This window comes from Dipteris shenzhenensis, chromosome 17, assembly GCF_047967505.1.
Source record: "Dipteris shenzhenensis isolate YYH24624 ecotype China chromosome 17, Dip_SZ_1.0, whole genome shotgun sequence".
Classification (NCBI taxonomy): Eukaryota; Viridiplantae; Streptophyta; class Polypodiopsida; order Gleicheniales; family Dipteridaceae; genus Dipteris; species Dipteris shenzhenensis.
In genome coordinates this window covers 35627854-35650118 of record NC_141612.1, presented here as the reverse complement: position 1 = coordinate 35650118, position 22265 = coordinate 35627854, and the positions used below count along the sequence as shown (strand labels likewise).

The following is a 22265-nucleotide window of genomic DNA, read 5'->3' as shown; positions in this document are numbered from 1 at the left end:
CATTTGATCGGCATCCAAAGCCCTGCCCAACTCCTCCGTCTTTATTCCCAACCTCAAGGCTAGGTCCTCTGATATGAAATTATCAATAGCCCCTGCATCAAATAAAATCAGCGCTTGCTGGTCTCTAACTTTGCCCCATGATAGCAGCAATTCTCGTTCTTCTCGGTTTGAAACATGACCCAGTATATCATGAATTCCTCCTGCCATTGGCTTTTGCGGTCCCGTGGCTTCCCTGCCTCTTTTCCCTTCGAAGTTGAAAGCTTTTCTGGGCACTGGGCAGCCACATGCCCCTCTTTGCCACACTTAAAGCATTTCCCATCTCTGTGAAATTCAACTATATGTTCAGGAGTGAATGGGGATTTGCCTTTACATGACTTTGAAAACTGAGTACCCCTCAGCTTCTGAGGTTGAAACCCTTTCTTTTCAACCTTGGGATACTCTTTCTTTTCTGATTTTGAAATATCAGTTTTCTTCCTTTCAGCACGTCCTGCATGCAAGGATAGTACTTTGGATGGATCTTGTAACGGCACAAGACTAGCTATTGAAGCTGAATGCATAAGGTCTTGAATGTTCTTTGCCCCCAAAGCATTCACTACTACCTGAATTCTTGGACTGAGACCTGCTCTGTACTTTCTTATTTGGGTTCCTTTGGAGATCTTTTTGAAAGGTGCAACCTGCAAATAAGCATCCCAATACTTTTGGTTGTACACATCCACTGTATCTCCTGCATCCATATGCAAACTCTCCCAATCTTGAAGAACATGATCTCTAAATTGTTTGGCATAAACTGCTGGTAGAAGGCTTTCTTGAAGTCCTTCCACCTCTTTGGGGCTGACCCATCTGTGGTCTGTGCACTCCACCATGCACTAGATGTCACTGTCAAGTGCAAACTGACCATTCTTAACTTGGAGGATTCTGAAAACTTTTCTGTACCGAATGCAGCATCAAACTGCTTGATGAACTGCAATGCTTTGTTTGTATGACCATATTGTATGTCACGATCTGTGACGTATTCCTTTCTCTATTTCTAGACTTATGGATGGTTTGATGAATGGACACTTGTGGAAGGGTATGCCCTTTCGACGGGACACTTCCTATGAGGCACAACCCTTCACAAGAGACATCCTATTGAAGAGACATTTCTATTGTAATGTACCCTCTCATCAAGGGTCACACCCTTCACAAGGGGTACACACCTCTTCATGCACATACCCTTTGGAGTACACACCTTTTCATGTGTGACTCTTCACTCTCTATATAAGAGAGGCCCAATTGTATGGATGACACACAACGGATACCCTACAGACATTCAAGCAATACAATTATTCCTTGTTCTCTGCTATTTCAGTCTCCTTTCTGTTCCTTAGCACATTTTTAAATATAGTAAATCTAGGATTTCTTACAGTGGTATCAGAGTAAAATTCGCTCTTGCCTATAGGAAGTGCCCCCCACCTTCTAGCGCGGATCTGATACATCTTTTCCGCTAGAAGGACATCCGTGCACATTGTGCATGGAAGAGATGGAGAGGATGAGCGTAAAAATTTTGCGCGCCAACCCTGCCTAAAGTCATCTATGGCCTCTCCATCTCACACACATCACGAGTTGATGTGAATGGCCACGACAAAAATCGTGTCTTTTCAGGTGCTTGGGTTGTCCCAAAACCAAGGGACGCACCTTTTCCACCATCGGACACACCTTTTGATGAGGAGTCTCGACTCCTCACTCAAGGGACACACCCCATCGTGGACAAAAGGACACACCTACTCATGTAGGGACACCCCTTTTAAAAACAGGGAAACACCCCTTCATGAAAAGGTGCACCTATTCCAAGGGTCACACCCCTTTGAATAGGCACACCTTTTAGGCACCTAGCACCTATAAAAGGGTACCTAGAGGGGTTAAAATGGGAAAAAAAAACCCAGCCCCTAACCTTAGGTTTACCCTAGCTACCCTAGGGTTAAATAAACCCCCCAATTAATTTTTGGGCAACTACCCAACCTTTTGGCAGCCCCAACGAAAAAGAGGCGCACCTCTTTGATGTTCCGTACGGATCTGCACCGTACGGATCTCCACGCAGCAGCAGCCGCTTCAGCCACCGCCATTTCGCTGGCAGCCCACGCAGGGTCTGCGCGCCTCAGCCTTCACCATCACGCTGCCAGCCGCGCAGGTTTGCTGCCGCTCCCAGCCCACGCCATATCGCTGCCAACCCGCTCCGATTCGCTGCCGCCTTGGCCTCGCCATCTCGCTGCCAGCAGCCTGGTATCGCTGCCCGCCTTGGCCTCGCCAACTCGCTGCCAGCCCACGCCACCTGCTGCAGCCTTCACGCGCCATCACGCTGCCAGCCCTTTGCCTTTTTCGCTGCCAGCCTTTGCCTTTTTCGCTGCCAGTTTCCTTGCCCTTTGCAGCCCCGCTGGTATTGCAGCCCTGCTCCTTTCCAGCCTGCAATGTGAGCACAACACCAGCCAGCCCTTCGGTCGAAAAACAGCCTGCAAACAGATTTTCGCCATGACAGCAGCAGCCTGGTGCGCCAGCCTCTATTGCGATCCAGAATCGGGTACCTGCAGCCTGTTGCGCCATTGAAACGGTTGGTTGGCCCATTTTGAGACCACCACCGTTATGCTCATTGTATCAGTTATCTTTAGTCTCATAGACCTTCACGGTCTCCCGAAGACTTTAATAAACTTTCTTTCTTTCTTTCTTTCTCCTTGCCAGGTGGAGTCTTTCCATTCTGCTTTTAAGGATTCTCTTGTCATTATCAAATTACAGCAAATGAAAGAATCTCCCTTAAAGCATGGAAACCCCTGGTAATTCACCCGGCATTTCACGGACACCTCAGGCATCATCTACCACATAATATCGTGTTCAGATTGCACAACCAACCCATTTCGGAGTTTTCGCACCCTGGGCCTTCTGTGTCACGTGCCCTCCTAGTGATTTGGACCACATCCTATATCTTCTGCGTGAGGCACCTCAGTTACATTACTTCCTCAGCACAGTACAGGTTGTGTTCCACGAGACACGCAGATATCCAAAACCCGATATTCCTCAAGAGTTTGCTGTCCATCTTTGGAGAGAATTTTATCCCTCACCTTCGGCATCTCCAGAGTACTCTCCACCTCCTTCAGCTCCCAGATATCCTCCTCTACAGGTTGTACTTTCTCCAAGACAGTATTTACACTCTGAAGGCACCCCTTCTCTTGGATATCCTCCACTTCCGACAGCAGCTCCTTATCCTTTCTCAGATCCGTGGACTCTGCAACCTACTCCTATCCTCTCACAAGCAGTAACACCACTTTCGGATCACCAGTGTTACCTCAGAGAGGATCTCCTTTACCAGACTTCCATGGGTGGTTCCATCCTGCCTCGCCTGCCCCCTCCAACATGAGCAACCTGAGGGAGCAGCCCGAATCCTCTTCCAAGAATGGTACAAACTAGAGCGCAAGTTCGCGCTTTTCTCACAGGGATCTCCGATATGTCACAACGCTCGCGTGAAGCCTCTCCAGAGATCAAAGACTCAAGTCCAAAAAAGACCCCTGAAGTCAACGTACCAGGCGAATCACTATTGCAACTTCAAATTTCCCAGATTCAGGACAGCATCTCCGACTTGGTCCAGAAAGTTCAACAACTTCAAGATTCTCGCAGTACCACACATATAGAGGATGACGTGACGCAACTAGACGACTATGCGGATTCATTCCAACCAGAGGTAGAAAACACTAAACTACGTGCCCTCTACCGTTTACTTCAAGCTTCCAAAACTAAAAGACTTGACATCAAACTTCCGGAAGCCTACACTGGTCAACGCAATCGCCGAACAGTTGACCAATGGCTCGAAAAAATGCACATGTATTTTGATACTGTTGACCTCACTAAAGGCAAAAAGATCGCCTTGGCAGCCTCCCTCCTCAAGGATACAGCTTTTCTATGGTGGCAAAGATGCTTAAAGGACGGCAAAAGTGTGTTAACATGGGAACGTTTTGAACACATGCTCCGTAAGCAGTTCATACCTGCCAATGCGGACTTCCAAGCACGTTCAAAACTCCGACAGTTGGAGCAAACGGGCTCCCTGTCTTCCTACATCTCTCAGTTCACCACATTGGTACTGGAGATTGATGGTTTAACTAAGGATGATCGCCTTCATGCTTTCATCTCAGGCCTAAATCCCTCGTTACGCATTGATGTCCTTAAAGCAAACATCACCACCACAGCTGGCGCTATTGCTTACGCAGAGCGCATTACAGATTTCCAAAACACAGGGAAGCAGAGTGCTAATCGCACACAGAACTCTACTATGGCCAAAGGTGCTCGCCCTCAAGATAACACCAGGTTTCGAAAAAACTCCGGTAATCAAGGTCAGCGACAGTCTCAAGATCCCCAGAAGACTCAGAAATCATATGCTGGATTCCAACAGAAGCACTCCTCCAAGGATCGCGCCTCTTCTTCTTCACAAAGTCATTACCGACATCCCCAACATAAAGGTGCAGCCACTGACAAGAAGAACAACTCCAGCACAAAAGGACTTTGTACCATCTGTACAGGCGACCATAGATGGTTCGATTGTCCCAAGCGACCAAAGCAAAATTCCAATATGGAACCTAGCACTTCCCAAACAGAAGATGCTACCCCAGCACAAGACAAGAAAGGCAAAGCCGTTCGAATGGCAAATACCATCCACCTGAGCCTTGCCAGCAACCCCGAACCTTCCCTGGCCACTCAAGTACTTTGTGTTCAAGGATCGATTCGTGGAACAACGGTCACTATCCTCATCGACAGTGGCTGCTCTCATAATTTCCTAGCTAGTTCGATGGTCGACAAACTTCGGTTGACCACCAGTCCTAGTCTCATGGACTATCAGATTGAACTCGCAAATGGAACTACTTTCTTGTGCAACACCACGTTCAAAAACTTGTCTTTTCGCATCCAACATTATACGGACAAGTTGAACTTCGACATCATGCCTCTTTCTCGGTACGATGTCATACTCGGACAACCGTGGCTCTACGACTATGATCCATCAATAAGTTTTCACAGCCATACTATCCAATTTGTCCACCAGGGAAAACTTATTGAGCTAACTGGTTCTAGGGACTCTCCTTCAACCCCAGTTGCCTCTGCCCTACAAGCAAAGAAGTGGGTTCGTAAACGCCAAGTAAAGACTTCACTTCTGTTGGTTACGGCAGTAGAGGAGACACCAACAAAGGATCCTCCTGAATACCTCAACCAATCTTTTTTCCATCTCTACCTGGATATTTTTCCACACGAATTGCCAAAGCACTTACCACCTCGACGACCAGCGGATCACCCAATCGAACTTCTTCCCGACAGTAATCCACCGTCGAAACCTCCTTATCGGGTTTCTTACACTCAAAATGAAGAAATCCAAAGACAGGTCACCGAACTACTCGACAAAGGTCACATTCGGCCCAGTCGCAGCCCTTTCGGATCTCCTGTACTACTTGTGGAAAAAAAGAATAAGTCAATGCGCCTCTGCATCGACTACCGAGCCCTCAACAAGCTCACTATCAAAAACAAGTATCCATTGCCTCGCATCGATGACCTCTTCGATCAACTTCTACATGCAACACAATTCTCAAAGATTGATCTTCATTCAGGTCATCATCAAATTCGCATCCGAGAAGGCGATGAGTACAAGACAGCTTTTCGAACAAAGTAAGGACATTATGAATGTTTGGTCATGCCTTTTGGGTTAAACAATGCCCCGGCCACATTCATGACATTAATGAACAACATCTTTAGGCCTTTCCTCGATAAGTTCGTCATCGTTTACCTCGATGACATCCTTGTTTTCAGCAGATCCCACATGAGCACAAACAACATCTTCACCAAGTTTTTGAAGTTCTCCGCGTAAATTCTCTCTACATCAACATTGAGAAGAGTGAGTTCTTCAAAACCCAACTCGAATATTTGGGACATGTTATTTCAGCTCAAGGCATCTCTGTGGATCCCAAGTAATCAGAAACTGGCCTACTCCTAAGAATGTTCATGATGTCCGCTCTTTTCTCGGATTGGCAAACTTCTACCATACAAAGGTCTATCAGTTTTCCGAAATCACAACTCCTATGTCCGAATTATTGAAAAGCACAGCAGTTTTTCAGTGGCTTCCCGAAACAGAGTATAGTTTCCAACAACTCAAGCAAGCACTCACTACTACACCAGTTATGGCTATTGCTGACCCAAACCTTCCATTTGAGGTCATGACCGACGCTTCCGACATCGCTACAGGAGCAGTCTTGATGCAAGAAGGCAGAGTTATTGCTTTTGACAGCCATAAACATTCTGATATCCAAACCCGATACCCGGTTTATGATAAGGAGTTTCTTGCCGTTGTACATGCTTATCGCTCTTGGAAACATTATCTCATGGGAGCCCACTCGGTGGTCAAGACAGACCATCACTCTTTAAAGTATATCTTTACCCAGCCAGTCATGAACGCTCGACAAGCACGCTGGGTTGAGTTTCTGGCCAACTTTCACATGACCATTGAGTACATTCCAGGACTACGCAATGTAGTTGAAGATGCTCTCAGCAGGTTACCTCTAGCATCAGCTATGGTAATCTCTACATTATATGTAGATGTTCCGAATTCATTCAAAGGAACGTATTTCAATGATAAAGACTTCGGCACAGCAGTACAGGTTCTTTCAAAAGATCAACCTTCGACTTCCGAACAAAAGATTTTCTCATCGTATTCTTATACGGACGACCTTCTGTATTATCAAGATCGCGTCTGTGTACCACATGACAAGGATGTTCGACGTCTTTTGTTAAAAGAGCATCATGTAGTTCCTTATGCTGCCCATCCAGGCATCAACAAGACTTATCGGTTACTCAGTGCAACATACTACTGGCCTCAGATGAAAAGCGACGTCATCAAAATGGTTACATCTTGCTTATCTTGTCAACAAATGAAAGCAAGCCGACGACTTCCATCAGGACTTCTTCAGCCTCTTCCAGTTCCAACTGAAAGGTGGGAAAGTATTTCCATGGATTTCATTACAACACTACCACGATCCTCCCGAGGTAACACTCAGATTATGGTAATTGTTGATCGATTGTCCAAAATGGCACACTTTGTTGCTTGCAAAAGCAGTGCACAGGCTCCAAACATAGCCAAACTCTTCATACAACACATCTTCCAACACCATGGATTGCCCAAGAATATCATATGCGATAGAGATCCTAAGTTTACCAGTCACTTTTGGATTTCACTGTTCGAATCTTTGGGTACAACTTTACTGTTCAATTCAGCCTACCACCCAGAATCAAATGGCCAGACTGAAAGAGTCAACCAAGTTCTGGAAGAAATGCTTCGACATTATATTCAGCCACGCCTAGCAGCTTGGGAAGAGTATCTACCACTGCTTGAGTTTGCTTATAATAACTCTTTCCATAGTGCCATCAGCATGACTCCGTTCCAAGTAGCTTATGGACACACTCCGATTGTACCAACGAATTTTGTACTTCAACATCAAGTGGCCCTAGCTGATCAACTGGTTCAAGAAATGCAAGACATTCTACTTCAAGTCAGGGATCATATGCGAAAAGCGCAAGAGCAGTATCAACGGTCTGCCAACAAACATAGACGTCACCTAGAATTTAACACTGGTGACATGGTGCTATTATTTGTAGCCCCACATCGCTATAAGACGGTTAAGTCTGTGTTTCCTAAGTTGCGACCAAGATACTATGGACCTTTCCGGATCGTCAAGAAAAATTCACCTTTAAGTTACAAGTTGGAATTACCACCATCATGGGGTAAAATCCATCCAACATTTCATATTTCTTGGCTAAAGACTTACATTTCAGGCGATGAAGCAGTTCCTCCTGCAGGTGATTATGTCCCAAAAATCGAAGACGATTATGTTCTCCTTATTCCTGAGCGTATTCTGGACCATCGAAGCGAGAGACTCAACATCGACTTATCACGGAATTCCTTGTTCTTTGGCGAGATCTGGACGACTCCGACGCTACTTGGCAATCTGATGAAGACTTGCAGCAGTACCCTGACATTTTACAGCAGTATTTTCAGAATTTATAGTGATATTTTCTACATCAGTTCATTATCTCCACCAGGGTCTTCTTTTGAGTGGGAGGGGATGTCACGATCTGTGACGTATTCCTTTCTCTATTTCTAGACTTATGGATGGTTTGATGAATGGACACTTGTGGAAGGGTATGCCCTTTCGACGGGACACTTCCTATGAGGCACAACCCTTCACAAGAGACATCCTATTGAAGAGACATTTCTATTGTAATGTACCCTCTCATCAAGGGTCACACCCTTCACAAGGGGTACACACCTCTTCATGCACATACCCTTTGGAGTACACACCTTTTCATGTGTGACTCTTCACTCTCTATATAAGAGAGGCCCAATTGTATGGATGACACACAACGGATACCCTACAGACATTCAAGCAATACAATTATTCCTTGTTCTCTGCTATTTCAGTCTCCCTTCTGTTCCTTAGCACATTTTTAAATATAGTAAATCTAGGATTTCTTACATTGTCCATTATAGGTCATAAACTTGACAGATTTACCTCCCTCTTTGAATTCCTTGGTCTCTCTGGACGACTTACTCTTCCTAGACTTCTTGTGTTTCCTTCTTTTTCTGGCTGGTTTATCTGATAAAGAAGAAAATACAGAAGTCGAGCTTGAGGTAGACAGCAAAGAACTTGGAGATCGGTGATCATGCCTCGATCTCTTCCTGCTATGAGACCGTCCCCTATGAGATCTCTCTTTCTCTGGCTGTACACGAGAGTGCGCCTCTGGCATTGGCACATCATACGCTGCATTAGGCATAGCTTCTGCTTGAAACAAATGTTGAGCCCTTGGATCCCTTCTGAGATTTTCCATCTCTTGCATACGAGTGCGTACCATCTGCTCAAATTCTTGCTGAGTTTGTTGCACACTTCTCTGTCTTGGATGTGCATCCCTATCTTGTGAATCCCACTGGATAGGTGATTGAGCCATTTTCTTACAACTCTTCTGAGATCTGCAAGTTTCTCACACACATTGTGTATGCAACTGATGCACGCAACCTTTGCTTTTTGAAGAGAAAAATTTACCTCAACAAAAGGTTTCTTGCATTCACAATCTATGCCAGTACCGGGCTGTCAACTCAAGGCATAAACTTAAAGCTGTATGCCTCTTTCCTGGCTACTGCAAATGGCTTCAAAAAGCATCTGTTTTTCCCTCTTCACTGCTCAAAGGCATGCATGCTCTTTTCCTGCAAATCTCTGATTTTACTGTGTTTCTGCTGCTTTTCTGACAGTAAATACTCTCTCAGATAAGTGGAAACTGCTAGCAGAAACAGTCTCTGCAACTGTCTCCTTTTTTTTTTTTGACAATAACTAGATGGGTAACCGGCTGGTTACTCTAACCAGGCTAACTGGCTCTGGTCTGGTTGGCTCTCAACTGGACTAACTGGACTGGTCACAGTCTGGTTACAATGACCAGACTGGTCTGGTTGGGTCAAGTTAGCTAGACCTCTGACCAAGGTTAACTAACCAGAGTTAATTTTAACCACTGGTTTGCCACATCAGCCTGCCACATGTCTTGCCACGTCACCTTCTGAGCTGTCTGCCACGTGTCAGTGCCATGTCATCATATGCACATGCATGGCACCTCGTTGCCACGTCAGCTCGCACATGTGGACGCCACGTCACCTGTGTGCCACATGTCTATTGACTGCCTCTGCCACGTGTGCGCCACGTCAGCACCTGAACTGTACACTGCCATGTAAGCCTAAGGTTTCAAACCTTAGCTTGGCTGGTCGACGTCGCGCATCGCCTGAGTTTGTGTCGTCAGAAATTGGAACGATGGCAAGACCCGCTGCTTTGCACCTTCTTCACAACAAACGCCTTGGAAGCTCTTCTCTTTTCATTCACCCCTCGATACCCCACGCTTACCAACCGTCAGCGCACACGTCGGAATACTCCTTTGGGGTCTTCAGCGTAGCATTTGGCTTCGCGAAACCTCCACACTATCAGAACCTCCAAACAACGTTGAAAGGCCTTTGCACATCCTTTTGATCGTTTGGCGTCGTGAGATCACCCGGGGATGCACGCCAAGGTAAGCATCACGTGAATAATTCACTTCACAGAGAGGCGTGTCATTGCGTGGAGATCTTCATCATCCAGCTCTTCATCAGACGCACACCCCCCTTGTGAAAGCGTGTCTACACCTTCACAACGCCTGACTTCAGATTTGCACTCCCAAATCTCTACTTGCATCACAATAGCTTCGCTGCCCATGCGATGGCCTGCGGTTCTTTTCCCCTTGATCGCTCCCACCGTGGAAGGTAGGGAGATCCTTACGCTCTGATACCAATGAAACTGAAACCTCTCGCTCTCATTTCTCTATGAAATCTTACTCGTAAAGGACAGAAAAGACACTCTCTTTTCTCTCCCTCTCTCCCTCTCTCAATAGATACACTAGGGCCCAAGACAATCGTAAGGCTGGACCCCCCCGAAGGTTTTTATTCATCCAAGAGAAATCAAGTATATGAGTTCAGCGTAGAAGCTGTTCATACATAAAATCCAATCGTAACAAAAATGAATCATTACATGAGCTTAGGCTCCCTTTCTTGGCAACAAGCCACTTGTCAAATTCTACTTTACTTTCCTAATTACATGCCACTAAGAGCAACTCTGGAGTCTTCGAAGCACTTGGTCACGCGAACCGCCTCCTAGACTCTTGTTAGGCTCCCGTAGCGCTTAGGAAAATAACTCTTCCTAGTACCTACAACAATTAATTAAAGCGCACCACCATGGTACCCATTAATTGTTAGCGCTTTGCATGCAAATAACACACTGTGACTAATTCTAGTCACGGTGGGCGTCCCCACTGAACACATGTGCACACATAAATAATATAAAAATATATATTTATTCTCTGGTTGACCGAAGCCAACACCCTTGATCATAATTAAGGGGCTTTGACCAAGGGTCGAGGCGCCTTAATTATAGTCAAGTCTCTCCAACCGAAGTTGGCACAACTCTCCAACCGAAGTTGGCACATCGTGGTTAACCGTAGTTAACCCTCTTGGCGCATGCCAAGTCTCGTTGACCGAAGTCAACACTCTCTGACCGTAGTCATCTCTGTAGTTCTCTGGTTAACCGCAGTTTACCCTCTTGGTAAATAAACCAAGTCTCTTCGATTGAAGTCAAGTTTACTTGACCAAAGTCAAGTATCTTTGACCATAGTCAATTCTTTGACCATTAAAAGAACTCTTTGACCATAATTAACCCATAAGAAAACTCTTTAATTATGATCAAATAAATGATCAACTGTACTTTGACTTAGGATATTTACATTGTGGTGACATCCTACAACATGGTTGCCCCCGTTACATCCTCTCGGATCAAGGCTCCAATTTTAAGTCTGAAGTCTTGCAGATTGTCGCCATCGGTTGACTATCAAGTAGCAGTTCACAAGCCCATTACACCCCGACTGTAACAGCCTTACCGAATGCCTTAACTGCACCATAGAATTCATGCCCCCGTTACATCCTCTCGGATCAAGGCTCCAATTTTAAGTCCAAAGTCTTGCAGATTGTCGCCGATCGGTTGACTATCAAGTCGCAGTTCACAAGCCCATTACACCCCGACTGTAACAGCCTTACCGAATGCCTTAACCGCACCATAAAATTCATGCTAGCTATGTATGTAGACCTATGCTTCTAACACGGCTCTTTAACAATCAACCCAAGTAAGTCCTTCAAGTCGCTCTTTGGGAGACCCCCGATTCCCTGCCAAGACTGGCCTCATTCAGCTCCAAGACGTGAAGACTCGAGATGATGTGCCCTAGTCAAAAATTTTACAAGATGCCTTGCAATTTATCCAGCACAATGCCGCTGCCCATCTACTCAAGCTCGCCAACAACGTCACTACAATAATCGCCATACCTACTTACGAGATCAAGGACCTTGCCATGCTATATTCTCGTCCCAAAAGGCCGGGTTAGTGGAAAAATTCCTACCCAAGTGGATTAGCCCATACCAAATCACCAATCGCATTGGCCGCACTACCTATGCCTTATCGCGCTATGCTACTGCCCAAAAAAACAAGATCACCACCCATATTGCAAGCATTAAGCCCTTCAATGCCCACACAGTTTCATCTTCCAGAGGGGAGTAGACATGACAGAGGCGTCACTTGTAGATCCACATGAGGGTTAAACTTGGCATAAGCAATGAGGTCAAGAAAGGAATCGAGGCTGATCTTAGGCATCTACCAGTAACTATGTAAAGGCCTATCTTTATGGATAAATAGAGAGCTCATGTCACGGGGACGTGATGGTGATGGTGAAGTGTCTGAACTAATTGTCACTGAATTAGCGGTGCCAAGCTAGGGGCATCAGTAATGTCTAAAGGGCCTATGATTTCATGTGCAACAAGTGCAACTCCTAGTGCTATTAGAATGGTTCTAGTTTCTAAGGTCATTGGTTTGGTTCATTGGGGTCATCCTTTAAAAATTGACCCAGAGATCCTATAAACTAGGGTCATTGGTTCCAAGCATTAGGGTCATGGTTTGCCAACTGACCCCCCAAGGGGCATTAAATTCCCACGCCCCATTTGCCATGTGTCTATGTGTGGAGCTTGTGTCGCCTCTCTACTTGCCTTGTGGCACGTGGGTGTCACCTCTAGAAGCACATGGAAGGCCCTGGAGCCCTTCCCTTCCCTTCCCTTCCTTGCTGTTTTGAGTCTTCTCCCCTACCAAAAGTCTCTCATTTTGAAGATGGCGGATTTTTGCAGCTTCCCTCTTGCTGGCTGAAGTGGATTTTGAAGCTTTCTCCGCAACAGTTCTCCTCCCCTTCGCGAAGAAAGTCAAGAAAACCTCCAGAAAAAGCCCAAAATGGAGGCGTCTAGGTCCAGGAAGCATGCCAGCAGCAAGAAACACCTCCTTTCTTGCATCTGAGGCCATATTCTTGGACGCCTCACTTCTAGCTCCTGTCTGGTGCAAGGCGCACTGAGATCTGAGGTGTTTGTGGGCTGGAATCTTCATTCTGGTGGACGCAATCATGGCGGATTTGCTACAGCTCGCTGGACGCTCTTTCTTTTGACCTCTGCTAGTGTTGGAAGTCAGTCAAGGGCAGCTCCCTCCAACCAGAGTCTGCTATCTGCTGTTCAACCATCTTCTCGGGCTGTTTCGAGCTGAAACAGGCTCCGTTCGTTGGCCGAATTCTTGTCTTCTCCTTCTCCTCTATGTTACTGTCATTTTTGCTTAGTTTCTCCAAGGTTGGATGCCCTGCTGTTGGCCCAGGAGAGGATTGGGGCACTAGTTGTGATACTCTCTTCCTAGGGGTGCAGTGGCAAGCCTTGAGCTCAGTAATGGCTCTTATCTATGTGGATGCATTGCTTGGCATGTTGTCGGGTTGTTCTACTTGTGTTATGCACGGCTATTGAAGGGAGCCAAGAGAATAGCACTGGGAATTAGTCACAGGCACATCCACGGATTGGCATTTTACTGGGTTGCACCTGCGGGTGAGCTCTTAAAGGGAGTCCCTTGTATTTGAGCTAACCAGTAATTAAATAAATACCGCAAGGGGCACCAAGTGTTTGGGGCCAACAGGTGTCACTATGCATGTTTTTGAGTAGGGGCATTCTAGCCTCCATTGTTTTCAATGGTTCAGTGATGCTATGCTATGAAGTTATATGCTCTAAGTATTGTTTGTGGGCAATGGCAATGGTTCATGTTGGCTGTATTTCAGAGTTGTGAGATAATAGTGTCAGTTACACTGCCCTTTGTTAGTCAAAGGCCGGTTACAGCTCCTCAGCGGGAAAGGCAGACCCCGCGTTGTGGTTCACTTGGGCTTCGTTTCGTCCTATTGTGTCGAGTTGTCTTCTGTTTTCTTTATTCATTTTCTACCTGCTACTACGATATTTAGTGGTGAGAAGCAGAAGAAACGTTGCTCGCTGAGAAGCCCTTGATTCTAATCCTATTCTTTTAGATTGTCTCCATTGAATACAGCAAGAATCGCTCTCTCTCTCTCTCTCTCTCTCTCTCTCTCTCTCCCCCCTCCCGCATCCAAACCCTCCTCTCTCTACATTCCCTTGGTTCGTAGCCTTAGCCGCAAACGAGATCCTGGCCACCCTGGAACAACCTTTCCCATTGGTAGCTCCTTCCATAGCCTCCCTCCCCTCGTTCTCAATGAAATGCAACAGGTCTTCGCTCACTTTGACGTGAAAGATCTAGCTTATGAAATCAATGCTGTCTTGAGGTCCCTCGGTGATGATACCATGGACGAAGAGGCATCATTCATGGCGCAAGTCGATTCGGATGGGAATGGGTGTATTGACCTCAAGGAGTTCATTGATTTGAATATTAGAGCCCTTCTAGGACTTGCTCACACGTCATACATTGATGAGCTAACGGCTGCCTTCGATTTATTCGATCTAGACAAAAAATGGACGGATCACAGCAGATGAGTTGCACCTTAGAAAACTCCAAGCGCATGATTCGAGGAGTTGATCGCAAAAACTGTGGGCATTTTGATTTTGATGATCTCAAATTAGATTGCTTTGACGCCCCTTATCATTCTCTAAATTTTGTGATGGTGTTTATGATTCCTTCAAATCTTTGCTCATCAAGGCCAAGTGCAAGAGCTTTTTAGCACACAAAAATGCCTAGGCATGATTTAGCAACAATAGTTGTTCATCTACGTTGCTTCCGCCCAAAGACATTGCAATTGCACCAAGAAAATCACAAATGCTAGGATCAAGATTCATGTGTGTAGATTAAGGCATGTCTCCAACATATATGAGGTGTTTTCTCCCTTTTTTATCTATCAGAGTGTGATATGAGGCTCCACTTAAAGTTTCGCAATTCTTACCGGTAGTTATTTTATTGTGGTGCAAAGAGAGGCCTTCAACAAGCACTCGCTGGCAGGCTAATGAATATCATTCACCTCGTTTAACACTCTTCCAGTCTTGAACACCTTCCTTAATGTCAAAAACCTTAAGAGATTCAATAGACGTCAATCATACCCCCTTCTCTCTCTCTCTCTCTCTCTCTCTCTCTAAAAATGAGTCTTTCAGCAAGCATGTAACTCACGGAAGTCCATTGTTAATTCACTCACTATTTTCTACGATGAGTTCCTCAATTCAAGATGCTTCTTATAAAAAAACAATGAGGAGGACTCGTTCAGCAAACTAGACAATACCTGTTGTAAGCACCAACTGCACATCTCCCCTCAATAGTCTTTGATCCATCTGCAGTTGTTCAGAGAATATGGATGTGTCATTTTCAATCGGATGCCACGAATCATTAGGATCCTTCAGACCAATTTCATAGTTGTCCCTTAAAAAATACAATGCACTACGGTTGCGATGCACATTCATAACATGCATGTCATCAGGGCATAGAGACGAGATACCTTTTAGCTGTGAAAAAAATGGTTCTTGCACGTGGAGCTGGAACTTCACACATTCAATCAACTGGAACGGTAGTGGATGCATCCATCTGCTTTGTCAGAAGAGAGTACAACGTGCGATTCGCACAACAGGAGAAGAGCATTTCATTTTTACCTCCTTCAACGTGGCCAGAAGCTTAAAAACTCGTGGACTCCACTGCTGTACTCTTAATTTCAAAGAGTCTTCCGAAAACCCAGTCTGTAATTCAGGTCTTCTTGGAAAGACAGTGGTCTCCATCCATTCACATAAAGCACACGCTAAGTACTTGTATAAAGGGTCAAGCGGCACGACGCCTTCCAAAGTTTCTGCATGTCAATTGTCACAAAAAGAACACAAAGAAAGAGTGGATAAGGCAACAACCCGTCATGCAGAGAAGGATGTTCTGCAGCTGCTACAAACGGATCCAGAAGTAAAAAATTCCAGCGAGCTTGGAAACAAAGACGCGGGGCAAGGGAGTCAGGACCCATAGAGGCGTCAAAATCCTGCTGGAGCATTTCGGAATCCAGAAGAGAGGCCGGAAAGTTGGGTGGAAGAGCTGGATTGGATCGAAGGAAAATCTCCAAGAGGGAAGCAAGATGAACGGGGAAGGAGGAAGGTGGAGAACCATCATGGGAATTCGGCACATGCCATGGATGAGCTTCCAATGAAGTCATGGCCCTCAAAGCTTTGCTCTTTCAAGGTATTTAGCTAGGGTGCCATAGGCCGCCTAAGGGGAACCCCGGAATGAATTATGAAATTTATAATAAGTTGATTAAAACTAACAATGTTTTAAATTGAAATGAAAAAAGTAAGCTGAGAATATCAGTATTGTATGCTTTTCGCTTTTCTGTGTTTAAAAAGCAAAGATATGCTTTTACCCACAAGTTTTTACACTATTTGAATAAAACCTTCATGATTGACATTAATTAAAATCAATCTAAGGGCTCGTATTTGTAAGGGCTAAAATCAATGTAGGGGCTCATATTCATTACAGGTGACTCAAGGAGATGGAAGAAAACCGAAGAATATGATTTCTGTAAGTTTTGAAAGTCAAGAAAGGGAAATACCTAAGCAGGCAATAGTAAGTTCGAGCAAATATCGTCTGTGAGTAAGCATTATCTTCTTGCGAGTACCTCAACATAGAAACAGATAAGAATTTAGAATGTGCAAAAGCAAAAGTCAACAAACAAGGTGAAATTCAAAACATATATATACATATATATAATATACTTTATATAACCACACATAGTGTGGACGGGGAGGCGACGCACTTCCTTCCCCAAAGAGTTATAATCCGAGGAAACAGGCCCTTTCTCGTGCGTCAAGATTGGAATTGCCAAGAATATTAGCGTCGAGATTGAGTATCGCAAATATGTAAGAGACTGACACGTTACCTAAATCTCAATGGGAGTGTTTTTCTACAAGATCATGGCTCATGCCAAAAGCCAAAGTTCCCATTACAAATGGGTGTCTCAAAAAAGATAGCGGAGATCACCTGAAAAGCGTGTTCTTCATCATAAAACAAAAATCGATGAGGCTTTAACCTACCTGGCGACCCTCTTTTGCAAGCTGCAGCATCCATATTATAGAGAACAAAGACTTTCCAATCCTGACAATACCAAGGATAATGAACCTTGTATAGCCATTCTTCATCTCATCTGGAATATCCAAATCAATCTGTTCAATGTCCGCTGCTGCATGATTACCAAAGAGATAAATCAAGCTTCTCTTTCATGGTCATCAAAGGGGACGCATCTTGGCATTACAAGGAAACAACCTTGGATGTTCTGGTAACCCACATTTCCTCACGAACTTCCTGCAACATAACGCTTAGATTGCAAGAAATGCTGTAAGATCCTCCAGTTAAATCTTCAGATCCATGAGCTCACTGGGTGTGACCTCTGTTCTTTAGGTGGACGGCCCTGGTTATCAACTTCTTATCACGAGTTGCTGAATACGCTTGCAAACAAGCATGAATTCATAGTGCACACACAAGGCATGTATAGATTCTACTTCAAAAATAGGTCACCATACCATGAAACTATCGATTTTGACATCCACGTTGGCCATATCCCTTATCAGGAAGAACATGCGACAGATGGTATGACACCGTTTCCTCCAATTGATAATATTGTTTCTACCTTGCTTGAGAGGCATTTATAGAAGAATTTGTGCTGTCTTTCAATTGCAGAGCACTTCGACCCTCTAATGACACAGATCGCTAGGCTAGAAGATGCCTTTTATACTGTTCAAATTTGAGCAACACTGGTTGCAAGCACAGACTGATCATCAAGCCTTCACTGGCCCCGCCTTGAGCAGGGAGGATCACCGTGAAGCTAGAAATGAATCTAGAAGACAGAGGAGTTCTGCCAAGCCTTTCACTGACTGCGAGTGAACGACCTGCTACTGAAGGTGACAACTCGGAGATCTTCCCAGATGCGAATCAACAGAGTACCTCGCAGTCCTGCATGCAACATGCTGAAACAGCTTGCATCTCCTAAGTGGATCTGCGTTGCCTTGCAGTGGAGACCTGGATCCAAAAACGGAATCCTCCTTTGAACGAAAGGCCCAAGGTATATGTTGAGTTCCTTGGGCTTGAGGGGCACCTGGAAGCGGGAGCAGGACTGCTCGGACCTATGCTTCATATCCATGCTCCTCGACAAAGCGGAGAAATGAGGCATGCTTGGATTATGTGGAACCGGTTGGAGGATCAACCTGACAACTTTGACATCAAAATTGTTGCCATTTCATCTAAATTTCATGAATGTGATACAGAGACCTTATTTCTTATTTCTAATATCGTTGTTGTTTTCTTTCGTGTAAGTAGCATGACAAGCTTGGTCTCATGGTTTTTTGGTTTGAGCCTTTCATCCTCGCCGTCGAATGCCTTAACCCCCTTTAGTCTCTCCAAAGCTCCAAATGGAAGCCTTAATGGTCGCAGCATCCTTGTCGAGCTTGCAAACCTTTCTGATCTTTTCGAGCTCAGTCTTGGCTCTAATCGATTGTTAGGTCCAATCTAGATGGAGCTAACCAAGATAGTGAATCTCACATTTCTAGACCTTTGGAGCAATTTCCTTTCTGGGTCTATACCAGCGGAATTGGGAAACTTTTAGGGCACTGTGGTGTTGGATCTTTCTAACAATCAGCTTTGCAATATAGATACAATGACCATATCCAATAATTTCCTCACCGATGGGGTGGCGCCGAAATCTCTGTATGCTTTATTTGTCCTCAAATAACCTCTCAGGTCCAGACTGGCTTTCAGAGCTGTCGACATTACCTTTCCAACAACAAATTATCTTTATCAGTCTACCTTTCTAGCTTTAGACCAATCCAAATGCATAGATTGCCGCCTCCGAAAAGCAAGATATATCGCAAGAATACACATAATGCAAGCTGCTGCTAACAACGCACCTACGATTTGTGGAAGATTACCGAGACCTGTTCCTTCATTTGTCAGAGGGACACTCACTAAGTATATCTAAACTCGAGAAATGATGGAGCCACAGCCTTTCGTGAATGTGGTGCTGCTTATTGTCACGTTGGTGACGTTACTGGCTGCTTTGAACGCCATATGGAAATTTTCCCACCCCTCGAGAGATTCAAGTGCAGGAGAGTGCATGCTAAAACTTTGGTTGCCAGTGGAAGCTTGAACCTGAATCGTGAACTGAGGTTCGTCAACTTCAATTTCAGGTCGGGTCATGGGAGGGCTAGCTTTTACACTCGAACTAGTGTCAGAGGGCTGCCTTCGCAACAAATTGCTCGAAAGAGCCTATTGCCCAACGATTTTGGAGTGGATGCACCATTGCCGTCAATCGCGATTCGACTGGGAAGCTAGCATCTCTATGTTAAGACGTGGTTACCTATCACTTTGCGTAATCTTGAATTTTAGAGAATTCTGACATGGTTACTTAATAAGCAAGAATGACATGCTATGCTCACAGGATTTTTGTTCCACTCTGATTTAAAAACCCTTATAGGAAAAGCATCTAACCTTTTATATCTTAAAAGCTTTTGATTTTTTGTCAATTTATAAGGAATGTTGTAGCCTTTAGATCAAAATTAAATCAAGGGCTTGTAATTAGAACACTTGGCTCAAGGAGAGCTCAAGAAACCTAAACTTCTCGCTAGGCTGACTACCGTAAAGAGCTCCATGCACACGTTCACCACTTTGCATTCTACAATCGACTTGGGGCTTCTTAGGCCATCCGCACGGGTTCACACTAGCGCCCTAAGATGGCCTCCAACCAAAACGTCAATGGACTCTCTCTCGCTTGCACCAATCATAGTCAACATCCCAGATGCCTAGAGCAACGACTTAGGAAGGGCGATGGGCGGCTCAAAATCTGATCACTTGAAATGAGCGTATTGCGTATCGAACCTGCACCGCGGGGTCTACACCAACTTCCCTAAGCCACGGGCTCACTTTTATTAAGACTTTTCCACCAAGTGGTGTAAACCACCACACCAGTGGACATGTCCTATATTTTCAACAAGCGGGCGCCTAGTCTAAACCCTACCTGAGGCTCGGTTCACATGAGCTCCGTGGCACTCATTCCATCAATCAACCATCCAATCAGACAAAAGCAGCTCAACTATGGCATTTGCACTGGCCCACGAACACTCCAACCCTACAGAGACTACTCATGGTGAAGATATGCAAAAACTCATCCAACTTGGCACCATTGGCTCCAACTCTCCAAATGCATATGCAAACTCATCAACTCTTGCGCCAAAAACGTATAGTGGGGCACCACTTCGCCTAAACACCATAGGTTGCAGACATTACTTCAAACATGCTATTCTAACAAACAAAGCAGAGGAAGACACCTGTACACTCTCATTTCACATCCTAAAGAGGAGGGTGCATTGCTTGGGAATCCACCCATGAGTCCCATCTTCTTATATTCCTTATTTTAAGGATTGATGTGTTGATCACAGAGATAACCACATGTCCTTCACTTAGCCTCTCAACTCTAGCTTATCACACGAATGACATGTGGCAATAACTGCTCCAGTAAAAAGGAGCCACCTCTTACATTCACGCAACCAACTGATGAAGCAAACGAACATGCAACAAAATCATGGACTTAGGAAAAGGAATGCAAGAGAAAAACAAGGTACGACATGTGCCTCTGTGTGTGTCTGTGTGTCTATTGTTTAGGTCGAAGCTACCTTAGGTATCATGAAGAAATCATAGCCGCAAGGCGAGACTGATGCTTCTTCCTCCTGGTCGATGAAAATCTACTCTATTCGAGAAGAAATCAAAGGTTTTCTCAAATACAAGGAGCATCGGAGGCATCATTGATTTCCTCTACTTGGCGATGAAAGAGTCGAGTGGTCTCTCCCATTGCAAAGGAATCGTAAGGGAGCAATTGGGGCTGATCTGTTTCGTCGTCTCCATCCCAGGTGCTAGATTCTTGCACTCCTACTGCAATAGATGTGGACCTTGCACATCCTTTGTGTTGAATTTGAGAATCCATGTTCCAATCCCACTTCGTTGCCTCCCTTCCATGCAATGCGATCATAAATTTTTGCTTCTTGCTTCGTTTTTGCATCTTTCCATCATTCTGCTACTATTGGAGGACTCACTCAGCAGTTATACATCAAGTCGATGCGGATGGCTCCATGGACATCTTTCACTCTCAAGAACGAGGCAGGCAAGTTTGTGCTGAATGTTAGAGTGAACAAGATGGTTGCAAGCCCTACGATGATGATCAAGAGATGGGATAGTGAAAGCAGGGAAAATTGAGGTAGCAAGGATGCTAGATATGAGGAAGTCGTTTGAAATTCTAAGGCAAAGGTGATCGCGGACGTAGAGGGATGGAAGAGAGGGGGCAACATTCTACAACAACAACTATAAGAGGTCTCTTTGCCCCACCCTGTAGAAGTTGGTGATGGTAGGACCCAAGGGACTCCCAAGCTAGTGATGGTAGGACCCAAGAGACTCTCAAGATGGTGATGGTAGGACCCAAGGGACTCCCACAAAAAAAAATCCTAATAAGCACCCCTATCCACGAGAACTGAACACACCTACAACGATGGTCTAACGGGCACACAACCGCTCACACCATGAAGCGAGGATCATTGTGTCAATCTCTGCCATCTAAATGCCTACCCCTCTCAGATGAGAAAGTGCCTATGCCCTAGCCTCTACATCCTAGGGGAGTTGTCTCTAAACCCCAAAGGACCTTGTTGGACCACTATCCCATTGTGCCCAACCAATGTGTTGTAGGAATATAAAAGGAAGAACTAGAAACTAGAAAACTAGAAGTAAAATAAGAACAAGATTGAAAGACAGACAAAGAGTTACCTTGTAGATGAGTGTAGACAAGACACAAGCTAGATAGATTGCAATGATGTGACCCATGAATATATGGGCCAAAGTACAAGACATAAAGCAGGAGTGCTTATGGGATAATTGTAGAGGTGCCACATGGCACATACTCAAGACACAAAGACTAGACTAGACTAGACAAATGTAGACTAGGGAAATAGTACACTTAGTGTGCACTTATCTCCAACACCCTCCTTAAGTGGACACTAGGAGTAAGACAGAAAGACAAGACTAGAAGATAGACATAAAGACTGATAGACTGAGAGACAAGACAGAAGACATGACAGACAAAGATCTTGAGACACCCCTCCTCAAGTGATATCCTCATATGGGTCCACAAGGGTAGGGACAAAATGGATCTAAAACAAAACACAATCAGATTGATAGACAAATAGACAGATAGACAAGACTAGATAGACAGAAGACTGACTGTAGACAAACAAAAAGACCAAGCCACTAGAACCCCTTGACCTACATCATCGGTGGTCAAAGTGGTAGACAAAAAATATG

General features: G+C 44.9%; 1 protein-coding gene across 5 annotated transcripts in view; it reads right to left on the bottom strand.

The window, feature by feature from the left end:
- The window catches only part of LOC147892044 (uncharacterized), a 35573-nt gene extending 19441 nt beyond the window's left edge, over positions 1–16132 (bottom strand). For all 5 annotated transcript variants that reach the window (XR_015542470.1, XR_015542469.1, XM_087388429.1 and 2 more), the window contains exons 1-4: positions 15903–16132; positions 15554–15744; positions 15403–15463; positions 15190–15238 (exon numbers count right to left, since the gene is read on the bottom strand). Coding sequence is in view for 3 of the 5 variants with exons in the window: in XM_087388429.1 (XP_087244555.1) it covers positions 15190–15238; positions 15403–15463; positions 15554–15744; positions 15903–16092 (491 nt within the window). In the remaining 2 variants the exon portion in view is untranslated. The remainder of the gene's footprint in view (positions 1–15189; positions 15239–15402; positions 15464–15553; positions 15745–15902) is intronic.
- Positions 16133–22265: the final 6133 nt, after the last annotated feature.